This window comes from Oncorhynchus mykiss, chromosome 24 (genome assembly GCF_013265735.2).
Source record: "Oncorhynchus mykiss isolate Arlee chromosome 24, USDA_OmykA_1.1, whole genome shotgun sequence".
Taxonomy (NCBI): Eukaryota; Metazoa; Chordata; class Actinopteri; order Salmoniformes; family Salmonidae; genus Oncorhynchus; species Oncorhynchus mykiss.
Genome location: NC_048588.1, coordinates 914137 through 934888, shown reverse-complemented (window position 1 = coordinate 934888; position 20752 = coordinate 914137). Strand labels below are relative to the sequence as shown.

Sequence of the window (20752 nt, the reverse complement as noted above, 5' to 3'; positions counted from 1 at the left end):
TATGGCCTATTTATTGCCTTACCTCCTTACTCCATTTGCACACATTGTAAATAGATTTTTAGATTGTGTTATTGACTGTACTTTTGTTTATCCCACGTGTAACTCTGTGTTGTTGTTTATTGTCACACTGCTTTGCTTTACCTTGTCCAGGTCGCAATTGTAAATGACAACTTGTTCTCAACTGGCCTACCTGGTTAAATAAAGGTGAAATAAAAAAAATTTAAAAACCTACGTAAATGTGATATTTAAACATTTCTAAAAAACTGTTTTTGCTTTGTCATTATAGGGTATTGTGTATGGATTGATTAGAATAAACAAACAATTGAATGTATTTTTGAATAAGGCTGTAACCTAACAAAAATGTGGAAAAAGTCAAGGGGTCTGAATACTTTCCGAAGACACTATGTTAAAAGCACTGTTTGTGTGTGGGTGTCCCTAACATTGCCAACTGACAAAGAGCTGTGAATGGATCAGTGGTTCACCAATCAGCGCCTTGATGGGCTTGGCAACAGTAACAAGGGGTTATGTGTAATGAAACTAGGGTGCGAGTGTGCTGGGGCCCATCAGATGACAAAAACCTCCAGACACGGCTTCCCAAGACGTCCATGGAAAAAAACAGGAACTAGAAAAAACCTCCAGGGGACCATGACACAACATCCCAAGAAGAGGGATTCCTCAAGCCTGGAATGAAGTCCACAGCACAACATGGTTCTACTGTACACTAACTATGGACTCTACCTAAAACCATACATTATTTGATCCTACACCCCACCCAAACATATAAACACACATACAGAAACATTTACCCAATCCTACCCCAAATCCTTAATACCCTCTCCCCAGCATGTGAATAAACTGAGCTAACTAAGTGCTGATTGAAGCAGTAATCCTGATGAATCTGATGTTTTATGTATTGATTGATCTGACTCTTTTATCCACTTCTCCTCTTTAAGCAGCTGTGCATCTGGGATGATTAGCACCAGTCAGCTCTCTCCCAGGACTAGTACACAGAGCCACGCTGTGTGTGCCTGTCACCTGGGACTCAAGCCTCTGTGTGTGTGTGTGTGTGGGGGGGGATTTGGATGGTGGCGTGTGCGCTTGCGAACACGCGTACACCCACACCCACGTGTGTAAAAACAGAAACTAAGGCAGAGCACTGGGAGCAATTAACGTTGGCACTCTTCTCTCCTCATTCCTACTGATCACATTCATTCAGACAAAATAACACCACCACAAACTAAACCAAACAAATAAGACAAACCCCATACCACAGCACTAATTGCGAACCTAATTATTGCACCGGCTGCGACTGGTGGCGTAACAAAACACGGCTCTGTCAAACACTGAGCATCTCTTCATCGCAAAGGAATCAAGGTGCACAGTAATATATTTTGTCTTAACTTAATAATATTCAAAACTGGAAATGAATTCTGATTTGGGCGGAGTGGTGTGTATTGATAAACAAAAACAGTGGGTACTTTGACGGAAACAGACAAACAAAATGTTACTTTATGTGACAAGACAAGCAAGTATAGTGTAGAGAATCATTATACCATCTAAACCTCTGTGAAATATCTTTTCAATAACCAAAAATATTGTATTTTCATCTGTTTGAAGCTGGTGTATAAAACCACAAGTAAAAGATGCAAAAATAAAACTTAAGAACGGGAAGTATAGACATAGCGCACAAAGAACAGATCTACCGCTTTTTAGACTTTCCATGAGAATGACATATCTATAACTCAGATTTCTATGTGAATCGGGTCAGGTTGTCCATAAAGTTACATATTGCAGCTTTAATTCTGAACTTAAATAGATGCGATACTAGTGAGGGGTTATAGGCCAAAAAATAACAGAAGATAGAAAATATGTCCCCTTCATTGCCCTGGGCCATTGGGATTTCATAAGACCATAGGGCGAAAGTCCTTAGACCAGAGGGCGAAAGTCCTTAGACCAGAGGGTGAAAGTCCTTAGACCAGAGGGTGAAAGTTCTTGTAAATTAGGGAAAAAGTCCTTTGACTGGAGTGGGAAAAGTCCCTATAACAGAGGGAAAACGTGAATGCATGCATGCGTGTCGCCACTTACTCCCACTCCGCATACAACTTCCTGTCACTTGGCACATAAAACAAAAAAAACTGATGACTGTTGGGGATAAAGCGGACGTACATTCATCTTTTCTTTCATCACAGAGAGTCTCTTCTGATTCACTCTAAAGCCGGGATGGGCAACTCCAGTCCTCGGTGGTCTCACACTTTTTCCCCATCCCTAGCAAGCCCAGCTGATTAAACTAATTGCATTCTAAACTGAAGATCATGATTAGTTAATTATTGGAGTCAGGTGTGTTAGCTGGGCCTGGGGCAAAAGAGTGACACGAACCAGGCCCCAGAGGACTGTAGTTGCCCATCCCTGCTCTAAAGAAAGGGAACAAGGACCACATGCATTCAAGATACGGCTTCCTATAGTGGTCCTCTTGCCCCAGCTAGATCTGGATGTGTTTCTGGCAGTGTTTGGAAGAAGACTGTGATCCTGGTGGTTGGTTTGGTGTACTTGGGTGCATCATCTATAGCCTCTCGTAGGGCCTGATCAGAGTTGAACCTCCACACAGAGCCCAGAAGACAACAAAGAGCTGAGGAAACAAGAGTTTAAAGGGCAAAGAGACCCAGAGTCAGATGAACTCGTGGATAGCATTTTTTCATCTCTGCTTGCAGTGACTGCAAGTCTATGGGTATCTGCTATCCTTTGACCCATATCCTTCAGAGAATTTGTTTTATCACTTGATAAACAAAATCTCTTTCTCTCAGCAATTGTATTAGTATAAAATAATATAATGTTCCCATTTTGTTTTTGCGTAAAATATAGCTAAGTATTTGTGTGATTTATTTTATACAGTCTTTTTGGTCATCTTTATGGAGGGTGCCAATCATTTTGGACATGACCATCTGCTCTTCTCTTAACAGTGATACATCTTGAGGGGATGATAAATTGTTGTTCATGGGGGTACATTTAGAGGGGGGTGCCAAAGGGTGCTATAACACCAAACCCCCACCCCCTCACCAAGGGGACAGGATTTTATTTACTGCCCTCTGTCCCGAATCGTAATCAGATACTTCCACACATCCCGGCTTTCCTGACGACTGGAGCACAATCTACCCATGTACATAAACACCCAACATAAATAAGCCACACACACATTCAATATTCACATATATTTCAAATATCCAGCAGGAAATGGAACTGAAATACAGTTGCACATACAAGCAGAACACACGTGCGTGTGATGATTAGTGTCTTAAAAATCAGGCTCTGGCATTAAAAGGTCAACTAAAACACAAACACTGTAGCATTGCTGGAGTTTGTTCACACACACACCACGATACTGTGGAGAAAACCTTTTTTATGGCTAACTCCAAAAACATGTGTGTGCGGCTGTGCGCACGCACGCACAGACACCCCACACCCAAACAGCCAGGCTGTGGCTGTCTCCATCCCTGCCCTCTTGGGGGTTAGGTCCAGCTCACCATGGCCTCTGACCTCTGGGTCAGGGTCAAGAGGGAGTCTGACTGACCGACTGCTGAGAGCCTCGCCCCCACCACCTCTAAAGACAGATTATCCTCCAGCATCTGGGGCTGGACTCTACAGGTCTGATTACCAGAGGCCTGACGTCCCACTGTGCTCTTATTGTGATCCTACTGTGGTCCCATTGTGGTCAATAAGCCGTTAGAGCTCTTCAAAGTAATGCCGTCATACGGGCAAACCACTCTGGTGGTCTAGAAAAAAAGGATAAGATACAGTTGGTGCTAATTGTGTGTGTGTGTGTGTGTGTGTGTGTGTGTGTGTGTGCGCATGCATGTGTTTGTATGACATAGCATTGCCTTTTGAAAACAGAGAGATCTGTGAGGTCTATGCAGCCCAATCCATCAGCCATATAGCGGAGTTCTGTCCAGCCAAGCCAACCAGAGACAGCCTGGTCTTTACATTAGGAATATATAGCTAGCTACCTCCTGTTTACCTAAATGCAAAAGTGCCTACACAGAGGCGGCATCCCCAATTGACCCTATTCCCTATATAGTGCCCTGCTTAACACTGCTTTTGACTAGGGCTCATAGGGAATCCCTGGTCAAAAGCAGTGCACTATAAAGTGAACAGGGTGCCATTTGGGGAACGACCATATTGATTCCTGCTGTTTATGCATGTAATCTTCTTTTGAATAATTCACACAGTCCTTTTATAGAGTAGTAAATCAATGACCACCTCCCTGTCTGCGCCCCCCCCCCCCCCCCACCTGCTCGTCCTCCTCTCTGCTGATTTTCCCGTTCAGTCAGAGGAGCGGGACTCATAACTTCTCACTGCAGAAGGTAGGGTGTAGAGGCAGGTGAAGGAAAACAGAGGATATTACCGATGAAGTAAATAAAATCTTCTTGGAGTTTTTAGTCCACCACCCTCTCCAGTCTACACTCTGTTACATGGTGTTGCCAACTGTTATCTTTCTCCATCTCTCCCTCACCGTCTATCCATCTCTCTCGCTTCCTCTTTTCTTCATCTCTCACCCCTCACCGTCTCTCTCTCCCTCCCTCACTGTCTCGCCCTCCCTCTCCCTCTCTTTCCTTCCATCCCATTCCCTCTCTCAATGTATCTCTCCCTCCATTCTTCTCTCTCAAGTGAGCTAGTGTCCTCAACTAGTTGGGAGGGCTGAGTGTCTGACACAACACCACAATAAGTACACAGACCATACACAAACTGTACACACACAGACATGCACCATGAACCAACCAACAGAATTAGGGATGTGGCCTGTGTACTCCAAGCCTAAGCTAACCAGTTCAAATCCCTTCTGACTAATCATTCTACCTTTCCTGTCTCCTCGTCACTGTACTATCACAAAACCATTTAAAAAAAACATTTAAAAACACAAAGAATTAGGGAATATGTAAATTTGCATGGCTGAATTTGAGGGCACTTGTTTTATGATTAGCAATGCCGCTAAAGTTTGTTTGCTTCCCTAAATCATCTGTAAATCCTAGAATCTAGGTCGTGGTGCTGGGGGTCGTTGAGAAAAAAAACATTTACGTTTCATATTGTGGGTAATTTGCGTAGAGTTTAGTTTAGTATGCAGGGAGCACGGCTACTCTAGGCTAAGGGAGTTGACTCTGACTGGCTTTACATCCAGAGTGCCATCACCCCCTTTGACCTATTTCTATTATTCATCCCACCATCATCAGGAAAATGGAGAAAAAAAGGCACCTGGAATCTGATGTTCGTTCCCACCCAAAAAAGAGAGGAAAACCTTTTCACTTTGTTGCATGGCACTCTGACCCCGGTAATAGAGAGAGAACAGAAGAATCCCAGAGATGTTGGTCATAAAATTTTCAGAACCGTCCCAGGGGTCTTTTTCAGGGGGCCCGACTGACGCACCGGAGCGGCCCCATGTATATACTTCATATGAGAGAGAGAGAGAGAGAGAGAGAAAACAGAGAAAACAGAGAAAGTAGAGAGAACGAGGGGAAGAGAGAAAAGGATAGGTACCAAGGAAGTACTGCCAAAATATGTAAAACGCAGAGACATTCAATGAGATAACTGATGAAATGTGTAGAAAGGTACATTGGAGTGTGTTGTGTGTGTGTGTGTGTGTGTGTGTGTGTGTGTGTGTGTGTGTGTGTGTGTGTGTGTGTGTGTGTGTGTGTGTGAGAGAGAGAGGGGAGACCGAGTTAAATGTGCCTCATCAAGTCATCACCAACGTCAAGAGGGCGAAAAAATGTCAGTCTCTCTCCCCTCCCGCACACATTTCAACCCCACATCAAAGAGTAATTTAAAACATAACAAAAAGACCAAGGGAGACCGAAAAAAAAACAGAGAAGGGTGGGAGGGGAGGGGGGGACAACCAGAGGTCCTGGGGGAGTGACCCCCCCTACCTGACTACATCCCTCCTTCCCTCTCTATCTGTCAGCTCGAGGTATTCAAAGCCCATTCCGATGCATGTTCATTTGGGATGCAGATATCAAAGATGGCTGTGAACAGCGAGGGGGATAGTGAGGGAGCAGGAATTAGAACTTACCAGATGTTCTAATGCTGCTTTGATGCAGGTGCTGTCCCTGCAACACAAGAACACATTTCCTCCTCGTTAAATAAAGTGTGGGCTACGACTCTTTAAATATAAAAAAGGGATCACACAAAAGCTACAACAGGCATGCGCACGCACGTGCACAGACACACACACGCGCACACACACCCCACTCCTAACCCCGCCCCCCCAACCCCCTTTTTCCATCACCGGTGTAATGTTCATAATTGCTGTTTATCAAGGGGTGTTGTTCATTTGGTGTTTTAAAGGGAGAAGCATTTCAAAGGAGGCCTGTCTTTCTCTGTCAGAGACGGTGCTATCATTTCAATACAGAGTGTTAGAGAGGGAACACACACACACACACAGGGAACAAACAGTCGCTCTGGGCAACCAAAATGTGATACCATTAGGATAAAGATAATACTCTGTGTGTGTGTGTGTGTGTGTGTGTGTGTGTGTGTGTGTGTGTGTGTGTGTGTGTGTGTGTGTGTGTGTGTGTGCGCGCGTGTATTCTGAAGGTATAGTAATTGCTGTACAAGACATGATACTCAGCTGGTTACAGGTAACTTTCCATGAAATTGTCCCTTTCCCCTGATCTCATCTGTTTGAACATTTACAGGCTACATTCTGGCCATTGAGCAAAGGCACTTATCCAGAGCGACTTACAGTCAGTGCATTCGACTTAAGGTAGCGGTGTAAGACAACCACATATCATAGTCATAACAAGTCAACTTTCCTCAATAAAGTGGCTATCAGCAAAATCCGTGCGAGTAAGAAAAGACAACTGCAAGTGAACAAGGGCAAGCACAAGTTAGCAAACACCCTACATCCAGTCAGAGAGGAAGAGACGAAGCGAGAGGTTTTACTCCGCCTAAAATCTGTCCACGAAGCACGGAATTTTTGTATGGAGGTCAACGACAGTGCCAAATTTGGTCATCGAAACAAATAAGCGCTATTTTTCTATGTGAGGCTTATTTGATCGAATAGAAGTTCCGTAATGGTTAGGTTGTTAGGAATGCACTGATATGAGTGGTATTTCGGCAACATACCCAAGAACAACTTTATATCGGAGTTGTGCCCGTTGTCATAGAGATAGATAGAGGACTCATCATGGATATAACCCGTATAGCATGGACATTGGAATTCAGGGCTTCCACCATTTTAAAAGTAGTCAACTGGGTGGGGATTCCTATGAGATGGGAGCAATCAGCCAATGAAGAAGAACATTTACTACTTTAAAATGGACAAATCCTCAGTCGCACAGCCCATGCTGTCAAAGACACTATAATGGCACAGATACAATGATGGGTGCTCTATCTACCTCTATGGCCTGTCTATCTACCTCTATGCCTCTTCCAGCCTGACTTCCATTTATGAGGACATGCATTTCCATTGTTGTGTGGTCACTCAAATATCTTGTCAATATAATAGACAATCTTTGATCTAATTCCCCCTATGCCGCTCCCAGTTCTCTATCAATATTACAGTCAGTGTCCCAAATGGCACCCTACTCCCTTTAAAATGCACGTCAAAAGTAGCGCACTATAAAGGGATAAGGATGCCATTGGGATGCAACCATGACCAAAATTGGTCCTGCGAGTGGGTGAGTGAGTCAGTATGCATGGAGCCTCCCCCTTTTGTGTCTCCCAGAAAGTCATCGACCAACACACACACAGACACACAGACAGACAGACAGACAGACCGTGTGAGTGTGTGTTGCCCTGACGTCTCCTGAACTTTGCCATGCTAATAACCCTATCACTACAGAAGGGAAAACGGTGTGCTTATTACCGAGGAATAATTAATAAAAATGTATGCATTATTATTATTATCAGTGAAGCAGCATCCACCGAATGGAGAGAGGAGGAGGGGGGTGAACAGTCGATTTAAAAGAGCAAATTGGCAGTAAATAATAGATGCATTTTTGGCACATTTCAAAATTGTAGCAGAGGAAATCAAAAGATCAAGAGAAAGCAAACAGTTCCCCCCTCCCTCTCCTCCCCCGCACTGCCCCCGTCTCTGCTGACAACCCATACGCTGGCCATGGCAGGCCTTTCGGTTTGTGTGCGTGCGTGCTCATGCGAGTGTGTGCACGTGTGAGAGAGAGAGAAAGAGCGAAAGACAGGGACCGAGGGGGAGAGAGAGAGAGGAGAGAGAGACAGAGAGGCTTATCGACAGACTTCAGCTCCTAATGTAGCCAGCAGCATCACAGTGTAAATCTACACCATTTCTAAAATTACCACTAGCCGTCTTGGCAGGGAAACTCAATCAAATCTCTCCTCTCTCTCTCTCTGCCACCCTGTTGCCCCCCCTCCCCCATACCTATGTCCCTAACCACCTTTCTCCTAATTATCACGATGGTACCCCGATACCACCCCCCCCCCAAGTGGCACAAAGCTAATCTGCGATTTCTCATCTCCTCCACAACAAAAATAAAATTCAGTCGAGTTGTTCATTCCTGCACCAGTCACAGGCTGAGCCTGTATGTCAACACTTAAGAAAACCGTCATCTAGTTTTTATTACATTACATTGACCGTAACACACTGCCCGCATTTATTATACATGAGCTGCCTGGGAGGAAAGAAACAGGCAGACATTTGTTACCACGGTGACAGTGTGCTGTAATCCCCTAATGAAGCGCAATTAACGGGAAACAATTTTACATGTAGCAAGAGCTGGGGCCGCAGTTAAATTATGCTCCCACACTCTCATTGTCTTCCTACTCTCTCCTCGCTCTTTCCCCCTCCATATCTGTCCCTCTCGCTGTCTATCTACTGTATCTCGAGGCATAGTCTCTCTCCCTCCCCCTCTCAATGGCTAGTGCTGTCATGACTTCATCAATACCCCCCCCCCCCCCATCCCAGGACCGAAGGGACAGCTCATTCCATTAGAGGCCTCTAGGCCAGAGGGAAACACAAGACAGAAGGATCATGTTATTGGCAAATGAATACAGAACAAGCAGTACACAGAGAGAGGAGGACTCACACAGGGCCCTTTAACACTCTCCATCTCTTTTTCTAATCTCTCTCTCTCTCTCTCTCTCTCTCTCTCTCTCTCTCTCTCTCTCTCTCTCTCTCTCTCTCTCTCTCTCTCTCTCCCTCTCTCTCCCTCTCTCTCCCTCTCTCTCCCTCTCCCTCCCTCTCCCTCCCTCCCTCCCTCCCTCACCACTCCATCCATCTATCCATCCCCGTCTCCCTCCATCCCTCTGCCCCCCCCCCTCTCTCTCTGCCTTCAACGCAGCCGCATCGATTTCTGAATTAGGCCTGCAATATTAAATAATTAATATACCTGCCATGATTTATGTTTTGCATTAGCCCAATATTAGGTTATCAATCAAAATCCACTTGGTTTAATGTAATAATATTGAAAAAGTGTCAGGGGCTGTTCATCCAATTTGTATTTGAGGCAGCGCAGATAATAGTAATGTTGGTGTAACACAGGGCCGCCGAGATGGAAGTGGCTGGTTCTACATGCACAGGAGGCAAACTAGAGGAGAGGAGAGGAAGAGAGGAAAAGAGAGAGAGAGAGAGAGAGAGAGAGAGAGAATAGAAAGAAAGAGAGACAGATGAGGAGGATGAGAAGGAAAGGAGACATAGGAGAGAAAGAAAGAGTGAGTGTTGGAAAGACAGAGCGGGAGGTAGGTGTTGGCACTATGGACTCCACCCTGCACGAGCTCTGACCGGTCTCGAATGTTTCATAGTGGTTTGTTTAATGTTATTTTAATAACGATCAGTGAGACATAGTATAGGGGTGACCTTGTAACATCACCTCCCCTTTAGGTAAAACTAAATCAGGCACAGCCACACCACCGTAACACACACACAGTATGACATACTAGGGTTGCAAATTCAGGTACCTTTCTCATAATTCCCAGGTTTTCCAGAAATCCCGGTTCTTCAGTTATTTCTGGATAAGTTAATGGAATTTTGCAACACTGTGGGACACTAATAACATGCAGATATTCTTATATGGTTGAATAGCTTATTTATGAGCCCGTCTACATTAGTCGTGAGCCACACACAATAACTACGCTGAACAAAAATATAAAACGCAACAACTTCAATGATTTTCCTGAGTTACAGTTCAAAACAGTAAACCAGTCAAATTGAAATTAATTCATTAGGCCCTAACCTATGGATTTCACATGACTGGGAATACAGATATCCATCTGTTTGTCACAGATACAGTACCTTAAGAAAAAAGTTGGAGTATGGATCAGAATAACAGTCAATATCTGGTTTGGCCACCATTTGCCTCATGCAGTGTGACCCATCTCCTTCGCATAGATCAGGCTGTTGACTGTGGTCTGTGGAATGTTGTGCCACTCTTCAATGGCTGTGCGAAGTAACTGGATATTGGTGGGAACTGGAACACGCTGTCGTACACGTCGATCTAGAGCATCCAAAACATGCTCAACGGGTGACATGCCTGGTGAGTACGCAGGCCATGGAAGAAACAGGGACATTTTCAGATTCCAGGATTCCTGCACAGATCCTCGCGACATGGCTCTGCATTGTCATGCTGAAACATGAGGTGATGGCATCCGATGAATGGCATGAAAATGGGCCTCAGGATCCCGTCACGTATCTCTGTGAATTCAAATGGCCATTGATAAAATGCCATTGTGTAGCTTATGCCTGCCCATACCATAACCCCACCACGGGGCACTCTGTTCACAATGTTGACATCAGCAAACCACTCACCCACACGACGCCATATACTCCGTCTGCCATCTGTCCGGTACAATTGAAACGGGGATTCATCCGTGAAGAGCACACTTCTCCAGCTTGCCAGTGGCCATCGAAGGTGAGCGTTTGCCCACTTCAGTCGGTTAAGACACCGCCAAATTGGGCAACCCCGGCAACAGAGCATGCTGCCCTCGCAAAATCAGTAAACCAACAGCATCAAAGCGAAGGAACAAATAAATAAATCAAATAAAACTTGGTCCTGTGTTTGTTCCCGTAAAAAGTGTCATTATTTTTTCCCTACTTAATGAAGTAAAAGAGGACAAACAAGTCAACGCGTTAGAAAGAGCTCCATTTAATGCTCGGCACTTTTGCTGTCGGTCAATATTAGCAAATTGGAGATGTCGGGAGTATTCATCAGCTGGAGGGAGAGAGGGATGACGAGGAGTCTGTCTGGGGGCTGAGAGGCTGAAGATCTGTCTAACATGAGGACCACACCACTCGCGTTGCAAAAGTAATGTACACATACATGTTATTCAATCATTGCACCCGCGCTGCTCGCGCCAACGATCATCTGCGTAGCCGTGCGCTAAAATAGAATTTAGTTATATTTGTGAAGCTTGACGCGCTGCAAGCCCCGCCTGATCCATCTCCTCATTGGTCTTTAGGAGCATATACCCACGTGGGTGATTGAAAGATGAACTAAGGTCCACACTCCAGTCGGTGGTGATAATGCACCTTAAAGTTGGTTGCCAACCGCCATATAAGTTAAATAAATAAATATATAAGTTCAAAGAAGAAGAAGAAGCCTGAAGGAAGAGAGATTACTAGAAACAAACTTGGTTTATCGTTTTATCTGTGGATTAATTGTCAGAGTAGAGGACGTTGTGCATTTCAGGTAAAATAACAACCCAATGTTTATATCCCAGGACAAATTAGCTAGCAACAGCAAGTTAGCTAGCTAAATTACCATAAATGTTTCATTCTTTTCGACCTGTCCCCAAATTAATATAGTTGGTTCAGAGTTCGTTTTGACATTTCAACTTACGGTCCTGATAGCGTCTGGTGTGGGTGGACAAAATCAACATGCGAGCGATAGAGCAGGAGGATAGAGCTGGTTGTCAGCAACATTTGCCCCCATCTACATCTCTCGCTCCATCTACCTTGCTCACACTTTCTCTTCCCCATCTACCTCGCTCTCCCTCCCCATCTACCTCGCTCTCCCTCCCCATCTACCTCGCTCTCCCTCCCCATCTACCTCGCTCTCCCTCCCCATCTAACTCGCTCTCCCTCCCCATCTACCTCGCTCTCCCTCCCCATCTACCTCGCTCTCCCTCCCCATCTACCTCGCTCTCCCTCCCCATCTACCTCGCTCTCCCTCCCCATCTACCTCGCTCTCCCTCCCCATCTACCTCGCTCTCCCTCCCCATCTACCTCGCTCTCCCTCCCCATCTACCTCGCTCTCCCTCCCCATCTACGTCGCTCTCCCTCCCCATCTACCTCGCTCTCCCTCCCCATCTACCTCGCTCTCCCTCCCCATCTACCTCGCTCTCCCTCCCCATCTACCTCGCTCTCCCTCCCCATCTACCTCGCTCTCCCTCCCCATCTACCTCGCTCTCCCTCTCTCTCCCCATCTACCTGGCTCACCCTCTCTCTCCATCTACCTGGCTCTCCCTCTCTCTCCCCATCTACCTCACTCTCCCTCTCCCTCCCCATCTACCTCGCTCTCCCTCCCCATCTACCTCGCTCTCCCTCCCCATCTACCTCGCTCTCCCTCCCCATCTAACTCGCTCTCCCTCCCCATCTACCTCGCTCTCCCTCCCCATCTAACTCGCTCTCCCTCCCCATCTACCTTGCTCTCCCTCTCTCTCCCATCTACCTTGCTCTCTCTCCCCATCTACCTCACTCTCCCTCTCTCTCCCCCATCTCCCTCTCTCCCCATCTACCTTGCTCTCCCTCTCTCTCCCCCATCTACCTCGCTCTACCCATCAACCTCGCTCTCCCTCTCTCTCCACATCTACCTTGTTCTCCCCATCTACCTTGTTCTCCCCATCTACCTTGTTCTCCCCATCTACCTTGTTCTCCCCGTCTACCTTGTTCTCCCCGTCTACCTTGTTCTCCCCATCAACCTTGCTCTCCAATCTCTCTCTCTCCCATCTACCTCGCTCTCCCTCCCCCATCTACCTCGCTCTCCCTCCCCCATCTACCTCGCTCTCCCTCCCCCATCTACCTCGCTCTCCCTCCCCCATCTACCTCGCTCTCCCTCCCCCTCTACCTCCCTCTCTCCCATCTCCCTCTCTCTCCCCCATCTACTTCGCTCTCCCTCATCTCCCTCTCTCTGCCCCAACTACCTTGCTCTCCCTCTCTCTCCCCCATCTACCTCGCTCTACCCATCAACCTCGCTCTCCCTCTCTCTCCACATCTACCTTGTTCTCCCCATCTACCTTGTTCTCCCCATCTACCTTGTTCTCCCCATCAACCTTGCTCTCCAATCTCTCTCTCTCCCCATCTACCTCGCTCTCCCTCCCCCATCTACCTCGCTCTCCCTCCCCCATCTACCTCGCTCTCCCTCCCCCATCTCCCATCTCCCTCTCTCTCCCCCATCTACTTCGCTCTCCCTCATCTCCCTCTCTCTGCCCCAACTACCTTGCTCTCCCTCTCTCTCCCCCATCTACCTCGCTCTACCCATCAACCTCGCTCTCTCTCTCCACATCTACCTTGTTCTCCCCACCTACCTTGTTCTCCCCGTCTACCTTGTTCTCCCTATCAACCTTGCTCTCCAATCTCTCTCTCTCCCCATCTACCTCGCTCTCCCTCCCCCATCTACCTCGCTCTCCCTCCCCCATCTACCTCGCTCTCCCTCCCCCATCTACCTCGCTCTACCTCCCCCCTCTACCTCCCTCTCCCTCCCCCATCTCCCTCTCTCCCATCTCCCTCTCTCTCCCCATCTACTTCGCTCTCCCTCATCTCCCTCTCTCTGCCCCATCTACCTCGCTCTCCCTCATCTCCCTCTCTCCCATCTACCTTGCTCTCCCTCTCTCTCCCCCATCTACCTCTCTCTCCCTCTCTCTCTCCATCAACCTCGCTCTCCCGCTCTCTCCCCATCAACCTCGCTCTCCCGCTCTCTCCCCCATCTACCTCGCTCTCCCTCTCTCTCCCCATCTACCTCGCTCTCCCTCTCTCTCCCCATCTACCTTGCTCTCCCTCTCTCTCCCTCACTTTCCCCATCTACCTTGCTCTCCCTCTCTCTCCCCATCTACCTTGTTCTCCCCATCTACCTTGCTCTCCCTCTCTCCCCATCTACCTTGCTCTCCCTCTCTCCCCATCTACCTTGCTCTCCCTCTCTCTCCCCATCTACCTTGCTCTCCCTCTCTCCCCATCTACCTTGCTCTGCCTCTCTCTCCCCATCTAGCTTGCTCTGCCTCTCTCTCCCCATCTAGCTTGCTCTGCCTCTCTCTCTCCCCATCTACCTCGCTCTCTCCCCATCTACCTCGCTCTCCCTCTCTCTCCCCATCTACCTCGCTCTCCCTCTCTCTCCCCATCTACCTCGCTCTCCCTCTCTCTCCCCATCTACCTCGCTCTCCCTCTCTCTCCCCATCTACCTCGCTCTCCCTCCCCATCTACCTCGCTCTCCCTCCCCATCTAACTCGCTCTCCCTCCCCATCTAACTCGCTCTCCCTCCCCATCTAACTCGCTCTCCCTCCCCATCTACCTTGCTCTCCCTCTCTCTCCCCATCTACCTTGCACTCTCTCCCCATCTACCTCGCTCTCCCTCTCTCTCCCCCCATCTCCCTCTCTCCCCATCAACCTCGCTCTCCCTCTCTCTCCACATCTACCTTGTTCTCCCCATCTACCTTGTTCTCCCCGTCTACCTTGTTCTCCCCATCAACCTTGCTCTCCAATCTTTCTCTCTCCCCATCTACCTCGCTCTCCCTCCCCCATCTACCTAGCTCTCCCTCCCCCATCTACCTCGCTCTACCTCACCCCTCTACCTCCCTCCCCCATCTCCCTCTCTCCCATCTCCCTTGCTCTCCCCCATCTACTTCGCTCTCCCTCATCTCCCTCTCTCTGCCCCAACTACCTCGCTCTCCCCATCTACCTCGATTTCCCCCATCTACCTCGCTCTCCCTCATCTCCCTCTCTCCCATCTACCTTGCTCTCCCTCTCTCCCCCATCTACCTCGCTCTCCCTCTCTCTCCATCAACCTCGCTCTCCCGCTCTCTCCCCATCAACCTCGCTCTCCCGCTCTCTCCCCCATCTACCTCGCTCTCCCTCTCTGTCCCCATCTACCTTGCTCTCCCTCTCTCTCCCCATCTCTACCTCACTTTCCCCATCTACCTTGCTCTCCCTCTCTCTCCCCATTTACCTTGCTCTCCCTCTCTCTCCCCATCTACCTTGTTCTCCCCATCTACCTTGCTCTCCCTCTCTCTCCCCCTCTACCTCACTTTCCCCATCTACCTTGCTCTCCCTCTCTCCCCATCTACCTTGCTCTCCCTCTCTCCCCATCTACCTTGCTCTCCCTCTCTCTCCCCATCTACCTTGCTCTGCCTCTCTCTCCCCATCTAGCTTGCTCTGCCTCTCTCTCCCCATCTACCTTGCTCTCCCTCTCTCTCCCCATCTACCTTGCTCTCCCTCTCTCTCCCCATCTACCTTGCTCTCCCTCTCTCTCCCCCTCTACCTCACTTTCCCCCATCTCCCTCTCTTCCCATCTACCTCGCTCTCCCTCTCTCTCCCCATCAACCTCGCTCTCCCGCTCTCTCCCCATCAACCTCACTCTCCCGCTCTCTCCCCATCTACCTCGCTCTCCCTCTCTCTCCCCATCTACCTTGTTCTCCCCATCTACCTTGCTCTCCCTCTCTCTCCCCCTCTACCTCACTTTCCCCATCTACCTTGCTCTCCCTCTCTCTCCCCCTCTACCTCACTTTCCCCATCTACCTTGCTCTCCCTCTCTCCCCATCTACCTTGCTCTCCCTCTCTCCCCATCTACCTTGCTCTCCCTCTCTATCCCCATCTACCATGCTCTGCCTCTCTCTCCCCATCTACCTTGCTCTCCCCATCAACCTTGCTCTCCCTCTCTCCCCCTCTCCCTCTCTCTCCCCATCTACCTTGCTCTCCCTCTCTCCCCATCTACCTCGCTCTCCCTCTCTCTCCCCATATACCTTGTTCTCCCCATCTACCTTGCTCTCCCTCTCTCCCAATCTACCTTGCTCTCCCTCTCTCTCCCCATCTACCTTGCTCTGCCTCTCTCTCCCCATCTACCTTGCTCTCCCCATCTACCTTGCTCTCCCTCTCTCCCCCTCTCCCTCTCTCTCCCCATCTACCTTGCTCTCCCTCTCTCTCCCCATCTACCTTGCTCTCCCTCTCTCTCCCCATCTACCTTGTTCTCCCCATCTACCTTGCTCTCCCTCTCTCCCCATCTACCTTGCTCTCCCTCTCTCTCCCCATCTACCTTGCTCTGCCTCTCTCTCCCCATCTACCTTGCTCTCCCCATCAACCTTGCTCTCCCTCTCTCCCCCTCTCCCTCTCTCTCCCCATCTACCTTGCTCTCCCTCTCTCCCCATCTACCTCGCTCTCCCTCTCTTTCCCCATATACCTTGTTCTCCCCATCTACCTTGCTCTCCCTCTCTCTCCCCCTCTACCTCACTTTCCCCATCTACCTTGCTCTCCCTCTCTCCCCATCTACCTTGCTCTCCCTCTCTCCCCATCTACCTTGCTCTCCCTCTCTCTCCCCATCTACCTTGCTCTGCCTCTCTCTCCCCATCTACCTTGCTCTCCCCATCTACCTTGCTCTCCCTCTCTCCCCCTCTCCCTCTCTCTCCCCATCTACCTTGCTCTCCCTCTCTCTCCCCATCTACCTTGTTCTCCCCATCTACCTTGCTCTCCCTCTCTCTCCCCCATCTCCCTCTCTCCCCATCTACCTCGCTCTCTTTCCCCCATCTACCACGCTCTCCCTCCCCCATCTCCCTCGCTCTCCCTCCCCCATCTCCCTCGCTCTCCCTCCCCCATCTCCCTCGCTCTCCCTCCCCCATCTCCCTCGCTCTCCCTCCCCCATCTCCATCGCTCTCCCTCCCCCATCTCTCTCTCCATCTCCCTCTCTCTCCCCCATCTACTTCGCTCTCCCCCATCTCCCTCTCTCTGCCCCATCTACCTCGCTCTCCCACATCTACCTCGCTCTCCCTCTCTCTCCCCATCTACCTCGCTCTCCCTCTCTCATCTCCCTCTCTCCACATCTACCTTGCTCTCCCTCTCTCTCCCCCATCTACCTCGCTCTCCCTCTCTCTCCCCATCAACCTCGCTCTCCCTCTCTCTCCCCATCTACCTTGTTCTCCCCATCTACCTTGTTCTCCCCATCTACCTTGCTCTCCCTCTCTCATCTCTCTCTCTCCCCATCTACCTCCCCCATCTACCTCGCTCTCCCTCATCTCCCTCTCTCCCTCCCCCATCTCCCTCTCTCTCCCCCATCTACTTCGCTCTCCCTCATCTCCCTCTCTCTGCCCCATCTACCTCGCTCTCCCTTATCTACCTCACTCTCCCCCATCTACCTCACTCTCCCCCATCTACCTCACTCTCCCTCTCTCCCCATCTACCTCGCTCTCCCTCATCTCCCTCTCTCCCCATCTACCTTGCTCTCCCTCTCTCTCCCCCATCTACCTCGCTCTCCCTCTCTCTCCCGCTCTCTCCCCATCAACCTCGCTCTCCCGCTCTCTCCCCATCAACGTCGCTCTCCCGCTCTCTCCCCCATCTACCTCGCTCTCCCTCTCTCTCCCCATCAACCTCGCTCTCCCCCATCTACCTCGTTCTCCCTCTCTCTCCCCCATCTACTTCGCTCTCTGCCCCATCTCCCTCTCTCTTGCCCCATCTCCCTCTCTCTGCCCCCTCTCTCTGCCTCTGCCCCCTCTCTCTGCCTCTGCCCCCTCTCTCTGCCTCTGCCCCCTCTCTCTGCCTCTGCCCCCTCTCTCTGCCTCTGCCCCCTCTCTCTGCCTCTGCCCCCTCTCTCTGCCTCTGCCCCCTCTCTCTGCCTCTGCCCCCTCTCTCTGCCTCTGCCCCCTCTCTCTGCCTCTGCCCCCTCTCTCTGCCCCATCTCCCTCTCTCTGCCTCTGCCCCATCTACCTCGCTCTCCCCCATCTACCTCGCTCTCCCCATCTACCTCGCTCTCCCCCATCTACCTCGCTCTCCCCCATCTACCTCGCTCTCCTCTTTGTCACGTATTCCCTCTAATTGACCTGGCGGAGATGAATACCTTGAGTCAGAGTGAATGGAGGCAACAGAGGGACTTGAGATGCAAAGGAAGGAAAGCCATTGGATTTTCCAGAGGGGTAACAGAGGCGTCCATTAGCTCAGTGCTCATCTGTGTAAAGACATCATGTATTAGGACGACAGCTTGGATCATATGAGGACATCACGTATTAGGAAGATAAAACGCATCATACGGACACCCATGTATGACAAGGACAGTGCACGCCCCTCGCAACTAACCAAACAGTAGAAAGCTAAGCCACACACACACCTGTATAGCTGATTCAAAGCTCTGTAGAAGTTTGCTCATACTTCGTACACACTCTCCCCTCACCAGGAGTTAAACACTACACAACCCACCACACAGAGTAACCACAAGGTACCAATGCATCACCAAGCAAGGCATAAAAGCGATAAACTTGTCACCACAAGACGGGGTACCCTCCACGAAGGCAGACGCAGAGAGACAGCTACTAGAAAATTAATCGGGGGTGGGTAAGATGACTGCTGTCAATTATCAGAGGAAAGAGAGATATTGTTAGGCACCTGATTAACAGATGTCGGGAATGTGTGTTAAAGGAGAGAGACAGAAATAAAGTGAGAGAAAGAAAGAATGAGAGAGAGGGAGAGAACGAGAGGGAGCGAAAGCGTGAAAGAGGGTGACAGACAGAAAAAGACAGAGGAGTGGGTGACGGTATGTAGGAGAAGTCATCATATTATCAGTCAGGGCGACACCTGATAAACACAGCGGGAATGTTTAGAGAGAGATGGGGGGGGGGGGAGAGGGGGAGAGAGAGAGAGAGAGAGAGAGAGAGACGGAGAGGAGGCTTATCCAAACGACACAGGGTCCACTGATCAACACCCTCCTCACATTCAAGTAGTCTGATGCCGGTGGCGGCAGCATGTTGGTGAATTAACGGTGTCTGTGTGCGTTTGTGCGCGCATGTGGTTTGAACGGAATACAGTGACTAGAGGAGGTACTAGGCTGTCACTGTACAATAAGATATGAACGACTCTGCTCTCAATACCTGATTGTCATCTCCATAGCTCCGCTTGAATAGGTCCCCACCAATTTAAATTGTACTCCTGTGCGTATACACAGAGAGATAGTAGCTCTTAGTTGTACAACTGACTAGGTATCCCCCTCCTGTTTAAACTGTTAAGATAGGGGAAGGAGGAAGGGATGGTGGGGCTAAGATAATGAATGGTAGGGCCGGAGCAGGGGCCGTCACTTGTTCCCCTCTACAATGGAAGCACAGACAAAAGTCAGAGGAGCATCCCAAATGGCACCACATTCCCTTTATAGGGCACTACTTCTGACCAGACGCTTATGAGTCCTGGTCAAAAGTAGTGCACTATATAGGGAATATGGTTCCATTTGGGACTCAGATAATGTTTTTAAATCAGATCAGTGTGCCCCCACCCCCCTGACACAGAGTCACACCTCCTCTCTCCAAGCTCACTGGACACAATGTACTTCTCTTAGCAACAACAACAAAGCATCATCCCCAAAATAACTCCATTAAAAGTGGGATAACCCATTCTCCACTTTAGGTTGCTCCAAAAAAGAGGGTTAAGTGCAGTCAACAAGGGGGGGGGGGGGTTTACCCAATAAATTACTGGGAGGTTATACATATGTGACTGTGAGTATGTGACTTGTCTGTTTTTTTTTTATAGCTTACAGTTGAAAAAAATGATACCAATATAATTTGTTTGAGTTATTGATTAATTGAGTGAATGAGTGAGTGGTGAGTTAACAGTAAGAGTTAGAGGGAGTTGTGAGAGGGCGTTTAAGAGTGAGCAGGTCAGTGAGAGGGTTAGAGAGAGCGTTACCAGGGGAGACCTGACAGTCCACTCAGGTAATGTCTGATAGTTCACAGCACATTAATAGTTCAGCGAGATGAGGGGAGCGCTGCTTAATAATAAAGCAGGATCATAGCCTTATGACAACTGCTCCAGGGTCAAACTGGTCACCTTCATCATCACCATTGTCATTATCACTATCCTTCTCGTCATCATCATCATCGTCGTCAATATCGCCATCATTCTCATCATCTATACTAGCATCTCATCTCTCGTTAGTTTCTCCATACACTCCAATCCTTCTAATCACTACCTGTAAGTGTAACTGAGGCACTGGTGGATCATAGAACACAGTATAGACAAGGAAGTCTATCCGAATGAATGACGCAGGAGGCTAGTGTTTACCTGTCCCTCTTCTTCTTTCCCTCTCCCTTCGGAAAGTATTCAGAACTCTGAGGCACAGATCTGGGGAAGGGTACCAAAACATTTCTGCAGCATTGAAGGTCCCCATGAACACAGCGGCCTTCATTATTCTTAAATGGAAGAAGTTTGGAACCCCCAAGATTCTTCCTAGAGCTGGCCACCCGGCCAAACTGAGCAATCGGGGGAGAAGGGCCTTGGTCAGGGAGGTGACCAAGAACCTAATTTTCACCCTAACAGAGTGACAATCTCTGTAGAGATAGGAGAACCTTCCAGAAGGACGAAAGCCACTCCTCAGCCCACTTGGAGTTTGCCAAAAGGCACCTAAAGACTCTCAGACCATGAGAAACTAGATTCTCTGCTCTGATGAAACCAAGATTGAACTCTTTGGCCGGAATACAAATTGTCACGTCTGGAGGAAACATGGCACTATCCCTACGTTTCAGCATGGTGGTGGCAGCATCATGCTGTGGGGATGTTGTTCAGCGGCAGGGACTAGGAGACTAGTCAGGATCAAGGCAAAGATGAACGGAGCAAAGTATAGAGAGA

At 49.1% G+C, this 20752-nt stretch overlaps 1 protein-coding gene across 2 annotated transcripts in view; it reads right to left on the bottom strand.

Moving 5' to 3' along the window:
* rsrc1 (arginine/serine-rich coiled-coil 1) overlaps positions 1–20752 on the bottom strand; it is a 187046-nt gene that overhangs the window by 111837 nt on the left and 54457 nt on the right. For both annotated transcript variants that reach the window (XM_036962128.1, XM_036962129.1), the window contains one exon: positions 6053–6089. In XM_036962128.1, the coding sequence (XP_036818023.1) occupies positions 6053–6089 (37 nt within the window). The remainder of the gene's footprint in view (positions 1–6052; positions 6090–20752) is intronic.